Below are 13,654 nucleotides of genomic sequence, written 5' to 3'. Positions count from 1 at the left end.
CGCAAAGTATATTAACGGATTGTTTAGTTATTTCAATGCAAATGCGGATGTTGCTGAGATAACGTTCTTTTTTTTAGACGCTTTCGTTCATCCTTCTCAAAATGTTTTCGCTTCGTTTTATATGTGGTGCATCGCACCGCGACACACGCATTAAGTTGCACATATTTCGTCGACCTAGACGTCTCTCTCCTATTCCGCTTTCCATCATCATTGTAGATTGTAGCTAGCGGCCGTGCAATTCGGCGCTCGCTACGCGATTTCCGCTCGCGAGGAAGTTGCATGCAGAATTTGGTTAGAGCCGAATGTGTCCGCATGCAATGGTAGTTAACGAGGTGAAATGCAGCGGGTTTGAAGATCAATTGCCATCTCTCATGGTAGCATTCGAGGAATGTGTAGTAACATGAATGTAACGTTACATTCCGCACTACGTGCTTTACATTTCAATCGCTCGTTTTTCCCCTTTGATCTCTCGATTCTTTGTAAATTCGAATTTTCATTCAAAATTATTAGTAAAATCAATATTTAATTCACGCATTAAATTCTACGAATTTTTTATAAATATATATTATATGTATGTATTGATATATATGTATATTGTATGTATGTAAAATCGAAAAAATTTTCATTTTAGAACTTCTCTTTTAGATTTTGTATTAGGACTTTCTTTTAGTTGTGCAAAACATAGTAATAGAAGAGAAAACCGTAATAAATCAAAAGTATTGATTAATTTATCTCATTATTGCTGCAAAGAATTATTAAGGTAATAGATTATAAAAAATGAATATATTACGAGATATTTTATATTTGTTGTCAAAATGTGTTAAAATAAAGTTTATAATATCTCGTAATTTATTCATTTTTCGACTGTTCCACTGTAACAATTTTTTACGCCAAATATTACGAGAAATCGATTCATGTAAAAAAATTATGGTGATTCCGTTTAAAAAAAAATGATAACTTTAAAATCTAAAAAATGCCTATGCTTACGACAGGACGCCTCGAAATCTTACAACTTTTGTATAAATCATTTTTTGATGGAGGCATTGGTTTTCGAGAAATTTTAATGCGAAAGTTAAAATAAACTACTCTGTCAAACATTATATATTATTATTAATTGATCGTCAAATTAAGATTCTATTAATATAAAATTTATTTGAAATTAAGCTAGAATTAAATGCAAAATTTTCATGATCTATTTGCGTTCTGAAAATTTAATTTGTCAAAAATCATCTGTCAAAATCAATCTGTTATGCTGTTAAATTATTGGATGCGGGATAATATTTGCGGTTTGAAGTCAATATTAGAATTATAAAGAGCGTGGAAGGTATAATTTTATTACGAAGACATAAAATCGAATTTATACAGTCGTCGACTACACAAATTATGTTTCATCATTCGCGCGTATAAAGTATTCTGTTTGATTCAATTTCACGTAAAGATCTTATAAATATATAAAATGTAAAATGTACTATTTTAATTGTCGTATTGCTCGTATAGACTAATTGTACGTATGACCGTAATCAATTTTACATTATCCTAAACGACGATGCATTGAAACAGATATCAAGCCGTGCGTAATTAACGCCGTTTTATTATCGATTATCGAAAGTTATTGAAACACAATTATTATCGAAACCTGCGCGCATCAGCTAATACCTTCCTTTTCTCTCCACAACAAATTATGTCGTGATATCTGCCGTGATATCTGTCATTCGACGATAACATATGTATTATGTCGCTCGAAACTCGATCCATAAATATCGGACACGTGTATCGCTGAGACACGAGCGTATAACTTGAGCGTAAATCTTGACCCGATGTCTCGCATGATCGCAGGATCTTCACCTTGATGGGATCCACTTTTAAGGGACGAACGCGTGGCAGTTATACGGCGAAAAAGAATCGCGCAGGCCACAGCATGGGCTGTAATGGCATGTGTATGATAGACGGTGTTTGTCGAGGGTGCGCCAGTTCGACAATTAAGGTGCGCCCTTAGCAAACACTTGTTGTCAGTATCGGCCTTCGCGATATTATAGTCTAGCATCCTGAGAGTGCCTCGTCGTATTAGAATACATATTACGCATTCCCTTTTTTACGTCTGTATCTTTCTCTCCGCAGTTTCTTCAACGTTTAGAAATAAATTATAACTCGATTTTTTTGGAATTTATGATCCAAAATCTGAGATGTATGCGTGAGCATATATAATTATATTGACGAGCAGTTATAATTATATTGACAATTCCAGTTATAATTATATTATTATATAATACATATTAATAATACATATTTAAAAAATCAGAAAAAGAAGTTAATTCAATAGTTGAAAAAATAGTTTATTTAGGGTTAAATAAAAAATTGCGCTCTATTTTTATATGTCTTAAATATATATTATATATATATTTATTATTATATTAACTTCTTCTTCTGATTTTTTTTCTTCTCGATAATTTGCAAAGAACTGAGTGAAATGAAAGTGGAATGCAGCCTTTTTATATGCGGCCTAAAGGTACCGAATCCGATTTTCCCCAAATCCTTCTTAGAGTTCTCTCTAAAAGTTTCTTTCTAAAACCTAACCTAACGCTTTCGCGTTTTATGGTACTTTATTGTAAAAATATTAGGGCAAACTCGGAATACACATAGAATAGAACGAGTTCCGTTTCGCGCTTGAATTGTATCGACGACCTCAATCTCGGATATTGATTTCCACTTTACGAAAAGATCCCTCATCGTCGATTTTCGAGACCTCTGTTTCCAAAAGACAACGCGAATTTCGTGAAAGAAAAACCCGCAAGCTAAATCTCTTTTTAGTTTCGCAAGAGGATTCCTTCTCGTCTTTACTACTCGACAAAAAGTTGTTTCCGAAAAGTTTTTTTCTACGAGATGGTTTTACAAACAGAATTAAATCCACCGGTAAAAGGGTGAGGGGGTGGAAGTAAGCGCAGAAACGCTCACCGACCGTGGCATCTCGGATTAAATGCTTTGCTTCAGTGCCCTCGTTATGTTGAACAACTTAAAGGATTTCGAGCCTCAACGAGAGCAGAGGTTGCGCCAAACAGACACCTAACAAGATCCATAAATCCTATGTATATCATTAAGGAATCATTCGGCCTGCAACATATGTGCGGTTCAAGAAGCGATCCGATGCTATGGATTTTATAATCTATAATTCACACGAAATAAAAACTTTATCGAAATTGGAATTTAAATAATAGATTACATTTTAGACCCTTATATAGAAAGATTTACACTTGATATTTTTTACTTTTATTGTATTTTGCACAATTTATAGTTTAGCTACTTGGAAATATCGAAAGCATTGAGATAAATATATTTTTTGGTCTCTTTATGAATATATACGAAATAATTCAATATAAAAAATCTTATTAATAATAATTTGTGGTAATAAATAGAGAGTTTGATCAAGCTTTCATATCGCTTAATTAGCTAATTGAAAAGAGTAATTATTTTTATTTTTTATTTTGATTAGTTTGATTATAGGTGCGTGTTTCTGTTGTCAATCTATTAACCTACTTTATGCATTAAACTGTGATTATATTAATCGTCTTTAATGTCTATCTATCTACTGTCTATCTACTGTCTCTATATTTGGTCTGCATTTCTATTGTTCGCATTTGGCTGTTTTCGCATACACACTGTCTGCACGTGCAGTCTGTATAACTACTGTCTGGGTCTGACTAGACTGTCTGTATCTACTATTTGCGCTTGTGACCTACACATGTGTCGATGAATGTACTCTATATATATATATATATAACATATTATATTCTTGCTGTCTTCGATGCACAATAGTGATCTATTATCAAGATCAACTGTATACTGTCTGTGACTATTTATAAATATTTATAAAGAAACATGAATATAAATAAAAAAGAAACATAAATTAAATTTACAAAATACAAAATTTTCGGAAGAAAAGCACAAATGTTTCTTGAAATTAAAGGCACAATTAATTAGAAATTTCAGGCATACATTATGCAAAAAATGCATTATAAAAATTGCTGGATCAAGCAAAAATTTCTTAACTGTCATAAATAAGAGTTGAAAAGTAATAGCTTGGAATCTTTTGTAAATCTTAATTTCATCAAAAATTGATTTACCGTTATACAAAATTCCACGAAGGTGGCCGCGAGATTCGATTATTATAATACACCGGTGGCAGCGTTTTTGCTGCGCGAGCTCACTCGAGGACATTTACGAGGCACTAAAAGATGAAAGCATCCCGCTCGCGCTAGAGCTTTTCATCCCCGAATAGATTAAACACGTGTGTGTAAAATACGTGTACGATGATAGAGTATTACCAGATACGTAATCGAACGATGATTCTGATCCTGAAAACAAAGTCCTGAAGTCGGAAAAAATCGAGGGCGTTTTTCTTTGTCGTTCTTAGCCTTTACGGAAATCCAACCTACTTGCCCTTTTACGAGACGATAAAAACGAACGAAATTCCCGCCATCAGCTAATACTCAGCACAGAATGTCCGAGAAGGCTCACGAATTTTTATATCTCGCATTTTATTGCGAATATCTTCGAGCCGGGAAAACGATATATTAGAAACGAAAACTAGTTTCCCCAAGTTTGGTACGCTTTCCGCTCTTCTTCAAGATCGAAGATCAACTTTTATATGCTTTACCCTTTACTTTATATCTATTTTCGATTTTTCTCTCTTTTCAACGCGCGAGGAGAATCGCGAGACAATATTATTAATTATTCCATAATGCCGCGGAGTGCGATTTGAAAATCGGATAAAGCTATTTTCAGATCCGTGCCGCATCTAAATAATGCATATAGTAGTCGTAGATAGAATAAACGAGGATTTCGGCCGAGCGCGAGAGGAGTTTAGCCTTATTCGAAGATTAAATATCTGCGCCATCGATCAATCGCAAGCCCGGCATGCTGATATTATACATTCTTCTCCTCATCCTTTATGTAAAAATAAACGTGCTCGGTCTAACGCGCTGTCGTCTACGCTAAACGCGGTTATCGAAATAGCATTAAGATTTAATCTAACTCGACCCGACCGTCACCGACTGCGGCGATTTTCTTCTTCCTGTGTTCGACGAACAGGCGGAAAATCAGGGTGAGGAGAGGCAAATTGCTATCGCGGGGCGAACTTCCGGTGAGAGCCAATAAAGGAACTGTGAAGGAAGAACAGTCATTTCTCTCTTCCTATCCTTTCTTTCCCCTGTGGCCCTTTCTACCCCTTTCTTGTGGTTCGCACGCCAACAGGCCGCGCACAAATTGGATCGACATCGGAACATCGTTATCAGCTACCGCCTTTCCTGTTTCTTCTGCCCCGCTCGTCAAACTCGAGAGTTGGAATTTCCGACGCGGTGCCGAGGGAATTTATGCGAACGGAAACTGCGGCGCTATTTATTTTCAACTCTTGGAATCTACGACCCGATCGTTAAAATCGCGATTTAAATTGATAACAGCTGTTACATTTCGCGTAGATTGATATTTATATATCAAGAAATTAAATCAATATAAAAGACGATAATATTTAAATTAAATAAAGTAAGAACAAGTAGCGATGCTTAACAATAAAAAAAAATTTTTTGTTTGAAAAAAAATATATATATAAGAATATCGATATATTATTTACTTAATTGTATAATGTGCAATGATCTTGATAATAGTTATTGCTTAGAAATTTTGCGTTATTCCGCGTAGATACGCAAGATTTATCGTCGTTCGACGCCAAATAGCGAAAATAAACTTTGTTTGTACGATACCTTGACTTTCTTGTCAATTTCTGGTCGCTCGAGCAGACAGGTTGTCTGATGTTGTGCGATGTACAGCGGCGGTGGAGGTGCCTCGGGGTCGAAGTTCATGTGCTGGCCGGTGCTTCGTAAGAAACCACCGGCGATGCCGGTGATCCGACCCCTTGTTGTGTCGCCCGCCATTCTCAGAGGAAAGCTGTTCATGCCACCTCCGCCTGGACCACCGTCCTCTTCATCGACAACGTCTTCACCAGGAGTTGTGCTGCCCCTGGCGAATTGCTCCTCATCTTCGTACGCGCTTTCTGGAAACATAAAAAAATGTTTTCACATCAGATATTGCGATGAAAGAAGTGTATTTATTACATATTAAACATTGAACTTTAAGAGTTTCGATTTTTATGACACAATCTCATAAAATAAACCTGTTTAAATAATCGAGTATTAATCAAGTTTATGTTACATGAGTGACATTCTTTTGTAAAAATATATTCTTGTTTTTCTATAATATTTTATAATTAATGGAAAATGAATGAAAAGTAAAGTAGTGTCATTTTTCATAAAATCGATTTTCTTAATAGTGAAAATAAAATATACAAATATAAGCGAATATTTTTCAAGTTTGATTAAGTCTTGACAATAAAGAGTTATTCTCGAATTAAAAATTTTACGTCTAAAAATATATATTTTAGTATAAATATATATCTTAGAATTGGAAGAAAAATCTGTAGTATATAATACAGATCTGTATGTATACAGATTTTCTTTGCCTTTCTTTCGTTCTTGTAAAAGAATCGAGCGCATCGTCGACCATGCAAATACTGGATTAGAAGAGCGCAACGATGAACGACGCAATTCTGTCTTCGATGAAACTATTCGAAGGAATGATGGATCGGGGGACGCACTCTCTTTTATTAGCCGTGGGCAAACGCAAACACGAGAGCCGGATAGCTGTGGCCATTGACAGCGGATACACATTGTGTGATTCTTAGAGGATGGTGCAATCGAGAGATACACGCAGTAATGTGCCGATTGCTCGGCATTTTACGTCATCGGACTCGAGGCGGAAAGTGTAATAATATAGTCAACGATTATTATAACGTCGGACAAATGACGCTTCTCTCCCAGATGTAAAGCTGAGGCTTTGAAAGTGTATTAACATCCGAATTGTGTCGAGAGACATTGTAAAATCAGAACTACATTGCTTTTCTTCGCGGATCATCCGCTTGCCCGTACAGAACTGGGCTTTTCTCGCGCGTCAATTGTAAATTATATGTAAATTACATTTGCCAACTGTGTTTCATGAAGTTTCGCGCTGCACGCAAACGTTAATATATCGCTACTGACAAAAGGAAAATATGTAAAGTCTGGAAAAATAGAATGTAAATTTTGAAATTAATGTAAATGAAGGAGACTTTTAATATATGCAAAAAAAATCATGAATAACAAATGGGCCAACAAAAATCAGAATTTTATATTTTGTAATTACAGTATAATTGCAAATAATCTGCTAAAATCAGAAAAGTGCGAAAGAAACATCGGACTAATTTCGGGCTGAAGTTGAAAAAATTCCTTCAGTAAAAATAGTTTAAAAATAAAGAAGAAATCATTGAGAGCGCACTCGCTTTTACTACTCTCCCAGCTTTCAAAAGCTAGGGGATTGCAATAGCATCGAGATAAAACGCTTCATAAAATGATTTATTCATTGCCTCTCGACGAGCGTCTCATAAATCGATTTTAATAAATGGATTCCGCACGATACGCTCGGGGCTAGGCAATCGAAGCTCGTTATCTCGTCGAATCGGCGCGTACCGATTAGTCCGCAGAGAAACAATCCCGTGCGCGCGTTCGCAAAAAATGATGGGGACTATTTATGGAGCACTATAAAGCTGCGTCGTAGCTCGCTCGTAAAATCGGAGCCAATGACTATCGCGTGAGGAGAGAGGGTGAGAAATAAGCACTATAATACCCTTATGCGATTAATGAGCGCGCGGCCGATGGTACTCGAAGGTGCGCTCTTTCATTGCAGCTTGATTCGCAAAAGCGAAATAATTGTACACGTTCCCGTAATTCCGTGTCTCGTAATACGAGCCATCTCTCGATTTCTTTGAACGCTATGTACTAATCTCGTTTGTACACAAACGCGCTCCCTTTACAAAAGGGCAATAAACTACCCCTGTACCCTTCTCCACCCCCCTTTGCGGTCGCGCTATCGCGGAATTATTCGCAAAGCAAGATTATTAAAGACAAATAATTTGCGTAAAGCCGCGGGATCGTGTGCTCCGCAAACAGGATAATGGATTTATACAATTTATTGACCCGCATCTGAATCAATAGAAATGCGAATACACAAACGAGAGCTTTTTAAAGTAAAAAAAATAATAGAGTAAAAAAAAATTTAAAAATGAAAAATCAATTATCCGTGTGTTCCGTTCTACATAAATCGTCAAAAATTAAATAAATAAATAATGGGTATACAAGTAATAATAAAAGGGATATTACATCAGTGTATACCAATCGGATATTTTAAGCATCCAATTGAGGTAACTAGAATTTAAAGGTAAATATTATAGTTTAATATAATTTATATCGATTACAAATTGCATTGATGAATAAATTGTACCGATAGTGCTAATGAGAGATGATATCAAAGTGTAAATGACGATATTGCTAATATCTCGATTGCACAAACACACTTTATGGGAATAATGGCTTTAAATTATAATGCACGGATAAGAGATGAGGAGGAAGGTAACTACGGAGGTATTGATTGCGCTTTAAGTGCAAACGCGGAGACTGAGAAACCTCGTACTGTACGAGCAATTCATTCCACAATATCGAGGCTGCACATAGCTGAGTAATCGCTTAAGGAACTCAATTCTACAAAGGAATAGCATCAAATTATCTGCCTCGCTTCTGGTATGGCTGGAGAAAGCAGATTACCATTGTTCTCTGCGCATAGCTATATGTATTAGTAACAAACCAAGGCTAAAAACTTGAACTTTTCATCCTTGATACGGTCACATGCGAATCAAAGCGCTTACGTTGCCGGAATTCGTGCTTACTTGCTAAAAATGCATGAGAAAGCAAATTAATATTTATGAAAATTATTATCTGATGAAATTATGATCAAATTAAACGTATGTATGTAGTATACATTTATGTATAGACCGCAAAATTGCAAAAATAATTTTTCAAGTTGTAAATTTATCATATTTATACATAATTTATGGTTCACGTTGACCTCATAATGGATGTGAACTCCTGACGGTTTGCTATCTAAGCTTCGTGCTGTATTCGCGAAGACTCCTTGGTTCTAAATTATTGAAGAGATTTCGCGGAAACCTTGTGGCTTGCGTTTGACGTCTTTATCGCGTCTGAATGAGAAATGTGGATGTATTTTCCGAAATAAATAGGAAATGTCGAAATATATCCAGCCAATATTCTGAAATTCGTGGATTTGGATTTTTTTTCTATATCTTTTCGTAATATCAGCGTAAAAATTGAGTTGTAAAACATAAGTTGTAAAAAAAGAATGTTGCAAAAATTTATGTATATATAATTTCTCTCATTATTTATAAAAGGATGATATATGTATTAAAATGTATTATAATAAAAAATATTAAATATATATAAATATTATATTAATATATATGTTAAATATTATATAAAATATTAAAATTTAGACATTAATTTTTGATTTCGATTATCCATTTAACAATACTTATACAATATTATACAGAACACTTAATTGTTCGTATCACAAAGTTGTTGCACATAGAACTAAATTGCACATAAAACTAAAATTTTGAACATGTTTTACCAAGCATATCTTTTTTTTATAAGTAAATAAAATATTTATAATTTCACAGAAGAGGTCAATTCTTAACATTTAGTTTTATATACAAATGAAATATTGATTTCACAGATTTATCAAAAGAGAATCGTTTGGTCGATAAATTACATGCACCGATGGATGGAATAAAACTAGACTTAAGCTTTGCAATTCATATTGACAAGTTAATAATGGAATTATTAGGCCGAGTTTCAAAATCTGTCACTTAAATTTAGAACTGGGATTGCCTGAAATTGCGAGATATAAGATGAATGTATTCATAGTAGATTACGTGATCTACCAGGCATTGTAAGTTCAATCGAGAGCTTGTGAATGGCGAATATATACTATATAAACAAAAATCTCAGAATAATTTTATTCCAAACTAATTTTCATTAATTTTTGAATTTCAGAAAATTCGCTCTTTCTGTGGCCCAATTATATAATTTCTATTTCAACCCATATAATCATAATAGTTAACAAAATTTGAATAATTTTTTTAAATACTTGAGTGCAAATTACTCTACTTTGCATATGTGAATCAAAGCGTGAGACTGAAATAATGCATGAATCTAAAATTTTAGCTGGAACTAGAATTTTAGTGCTATTATGATTTTGACAAGAAACATATGTGTGTGTATGTGCACGCGTGCGTGTATGTATTTATATATATTAAGATTAGTAGAAAATATTTTTTTAATCGATAAATTATTCAACGTCAGTGAACAAGATATATTGTTCAAAACCACATTTCGATTCACGAATAATTGATAATGGAATTACTCTGGACCAAGTTTCGAAATCTGGCCACTTAATCAACGATCAGAAACAAGTAGTAGCCTATGTTGTTGGTCGATCTCTTGTGTATTACACCTGTTGCACAACATCTCATGTCTGATAAATAATTTTACAATATCATCAGCTTATTTACAGTCACATACACATACACACACACTATGTACATGTATAGGCAAAGTATTGAAAAATGATATATTCTAAATTTAATATTAAAATACTTTTTAATATATATACTTTGAGTCTAAATATTCAAAATTAATAAATACTCGTAAGAAGACTTGTGAGAGAATTGCATTGTTTTATAGCAGCTTCAGAAACTTTGAAGAAAATTATTTGATTGAGAAAAATTAATCAAATAAAATTGACATTTTTAATTAGAGCTAAGAATAAATAATATATTTTTAAAAATAAGCAAAAAAATACAATCACAAACTATATACATTTTAAAGAGAAAGGTATATATTGTGTTTGAGCAGGTCATTAACGAAGTTAACTGACAATGAGTTGATCTGCATATGTGGACGCGGATGCTGAGAATAATTTACGATTTGCACGCAAAAAAATTGTTGACATAAGTGATAAGCAAACATTGTTGTTTATGATGATAATGACTGATCAGTCGGTTGATTCTTGTATCGTCAACGTCCGCGCGTTGATTTACGAATTGCGTTAACGAGAAAACCCCCGGAATATGCATTTCGGAATTTCCTTTGCTTTATTGTAAGGGTCGTTATTCATTCTCTCTCTCTCTCTCTCTCTCTCTCTCTCTCTCTCTCTCTCTCTCTCTCTCTCTCTCTCTCTCTCTCTCTCTCTCTCTCTCTCTCTCTTCCCTCTTTTTTTTTCTTTCTCTCTATCTTTTCGCTGTGCTCTGTTTATTTCTTGCTACAGTGAAAACCACGGAATTCGCGTTTTCGTGTACGAGTTTAACTTTGCAGCTTAGACTTTTGGAATTACCCCGTTAATGAGACTTCAAACGAAATCGAGAAAGAGAACAGCAAGAAATTTATCGATGGCGGATTTTTTCTATGTCGATTGACTTTACGGTCGAATTTTTACAGCTCCGCTGCACTGGGATACAGACGGAGTGCAAAACTTTCAATTCGATGAAACAGGAAGAAAGTGCAAAACGTCGTTATTACTTTAGCGAACAACATTTCCAAAGCGGCCAACTACTTTCGATCAATGTAAGTTAGATAGAGGAAAAGAGAGAGAGAGAGAGAGAGAGAGAGAGAGAGAGAGAGAGAGAGAGAGAGAGAGAGAGAGAGAGAGAGAGAGAATACTTGTACTGCTTGTAGTTGTGACATTTATGTAAGTTCATCGTGATGCAGCGAATTTTCACGTTCAAATTAAATTTCGCTGCTGGGATAGAATTGATAGCAGTTCGCAAAAAATAAATTAAATAATAGATATACGAAATAATTCGGAAAGTTATAGCTTATTATATTTTTGAATATGTATATAAATAAATAATAAATAAATAATAACAGAAAGAAAGCACGAATGATCGAATAATATAAAACAAACAGAAGAGAATCATACATATACTTGTATATATTTCAAAACCATAAGTGTAGAGCTTGGAATCAAACTACATATATAGATAATTCATTTTACTTTTCTAGGACAAACTTGACGAGGATATATGCATTCGTGGAAATAAAAGTAGAAGCTTGATGCGAAGGCAATTTATGATTATTTATAATGTAAGATATTCATATAATTAAATTCTCGTGAAACATAAATCGTCTCTACTGCAAAAAATGTAATATTAATTCTCTCTGAACAAAAACTAAATAGGCTTTTAAAATTATTGATACCAAAATCGGATTACTTGTTTGTATATTCTAGTTTCCAGTTCCCTGAGCACATTATAAAGTAATTACATAGAAGTTATAAAGTAATTACATAGAAGTTACTATGATAAAACAGGTCATACGTGTTATGAAAGTGACATAATTTCTTACAGCTATATTTTCGGAGAGAGAAAAGGAGAGAGAAAATATTTGATATAAACAAATTTCAAAATAACCAGTTTGTATATTGTATTTGAATATCTATATACTGAATACCGTATAGAACTAAACATGTAATAATTCTCAATTACACAAAAGAATAACCTGAAAAAATTAATTTTATTTTTTCGCTTATCTTTTTATATAAAATTGTATCGTTACGATTGTATTCCCAATTATGGGCTAATAAAGCTAAAAAGGTCTTTTGTATCAAAAATGGAGATACGTGTCACAAAGACTTTTAGAAACATTTCCACAAAAACTTTTTCGTTAACAGTCCTCGTTATACGGGTTCACCATCCGCGTTTTTATTTTAGCTCTCGATAATGGTGACTGCCACAGATTGCGAATCGTCGTAGAATCGAGGGAAACAATCTTTTTTCTCCGCTATCCTCGGAAATTTCCTCAGGCGGATGAAATATCACCGTGAGATCTGCGAAGTAGACAGATTCGCAGAGGAAACAAGAAAAAAAAAACAAAAAAAGTGTGAGAAAATTAATCGAATGAGAACGCGCCAGGCGAGAATAAACAGACGGCAGCTTAAATATAAAGGGCTTTTACGAGACGACGTTCTTCATCCTATCCAATACCTCCGAGATTGAAAAAAGAAAGTGACGAGGTGTAACGCGACACTGTGAGTAGCACGATCTCTCGAAAGCTTTACTAAAAGATATTCGCAAAAAAATTTCTCGCGCTCGGCTATGAATTTACGCGCGCGACACTTTATCAAGGTTACTGCGGTAATGTTATGCGGATGTGCAGGGTGTTTAAAAACAGAACACCAGAATATGCGACTATACAATAATAATGGTAAGTTTTTAAATTTTTAACTTTCTCTAGTATTTTTACGAATTTATTATATTTAGTCATATTCTCCTTTTCATCCTTTAGAATTTTTTGATATGTATATTGATGTATTGTTGATGACAGTGATATATCTTTTCATACTGAAAGGTTAGAAGAAAAATTTGAAATAGATACGCGACTTTATTGTTAGAAATTTTCTAAATATTGTATTGGCGATAAAAAAATATATGATAAAAAATATAAATAATAATATTTATCAACAATAGTGTTTTTCGTGCATCTATATTGGAATTTACCGTCATAATATCTATGCAATGTCCTTCTCAGATGATTGTATGTGCAACTAATATAACGATAACTTAATAAAAAATTTTAATGTTATAGCTTTCAAAAAACAATTTTGTAATCTTTATATTTAATTTCTAATACATATTTTTGTATTTCTTTTCTCATATATATTTTTC

The 13,654-nt window shown here is 33.8% G+C and overlaps 1 protein-coding gene across 10 annotated transcripts in view; it reads right to left on the bottom strand.

Moving 5' to 3' along the window:
- Nucleotides 1–13,654, bottom strand: part of Trpgamma (Transient receptor potential cation channel gamma) — an 83,787-nt gene that overhangs the window by 20,638 nt on the left and 49,495 nt on the right. For all 10 annotated transcript variants that reach the window (XM_083046256.1, XM_083046255.1, XM_083046260.1 and 7 more), the window contains one exon: nucleotides 5,754–6,043. In XM_083046256.1, the coding sequence (XP_082902382.1) occupies nucleotides 5,754–6,043 (290 nt within the window). The remainder of the gene's footprint in view (nucleotides 1–5,753; nucleotides 6,044–13,654) is intronic.

The sequence above is a fragment of the Prenolepis imparis genome, unplaced genomic scaffold (assembly GCF_030444845.1).
Source record: "Prenolepis imparis isolate NDT839.2.m4 unplaced genomic scaffold, iyPreImpa1.0 SCAF_9, whole genome shotgun sequence".
NCBI classification, from domain to species: Eukaryota; Metazoa; Arthropoda; class Insecta; order Hymenoptera; family Formicidae; genus Prenolepis; species Prenolepis imparis.
The sequence above is the reverse complement of the archived record's forward strand: the minus strand, read 5'-3'. Positions and strand labels throughout refer to the sequence as shown.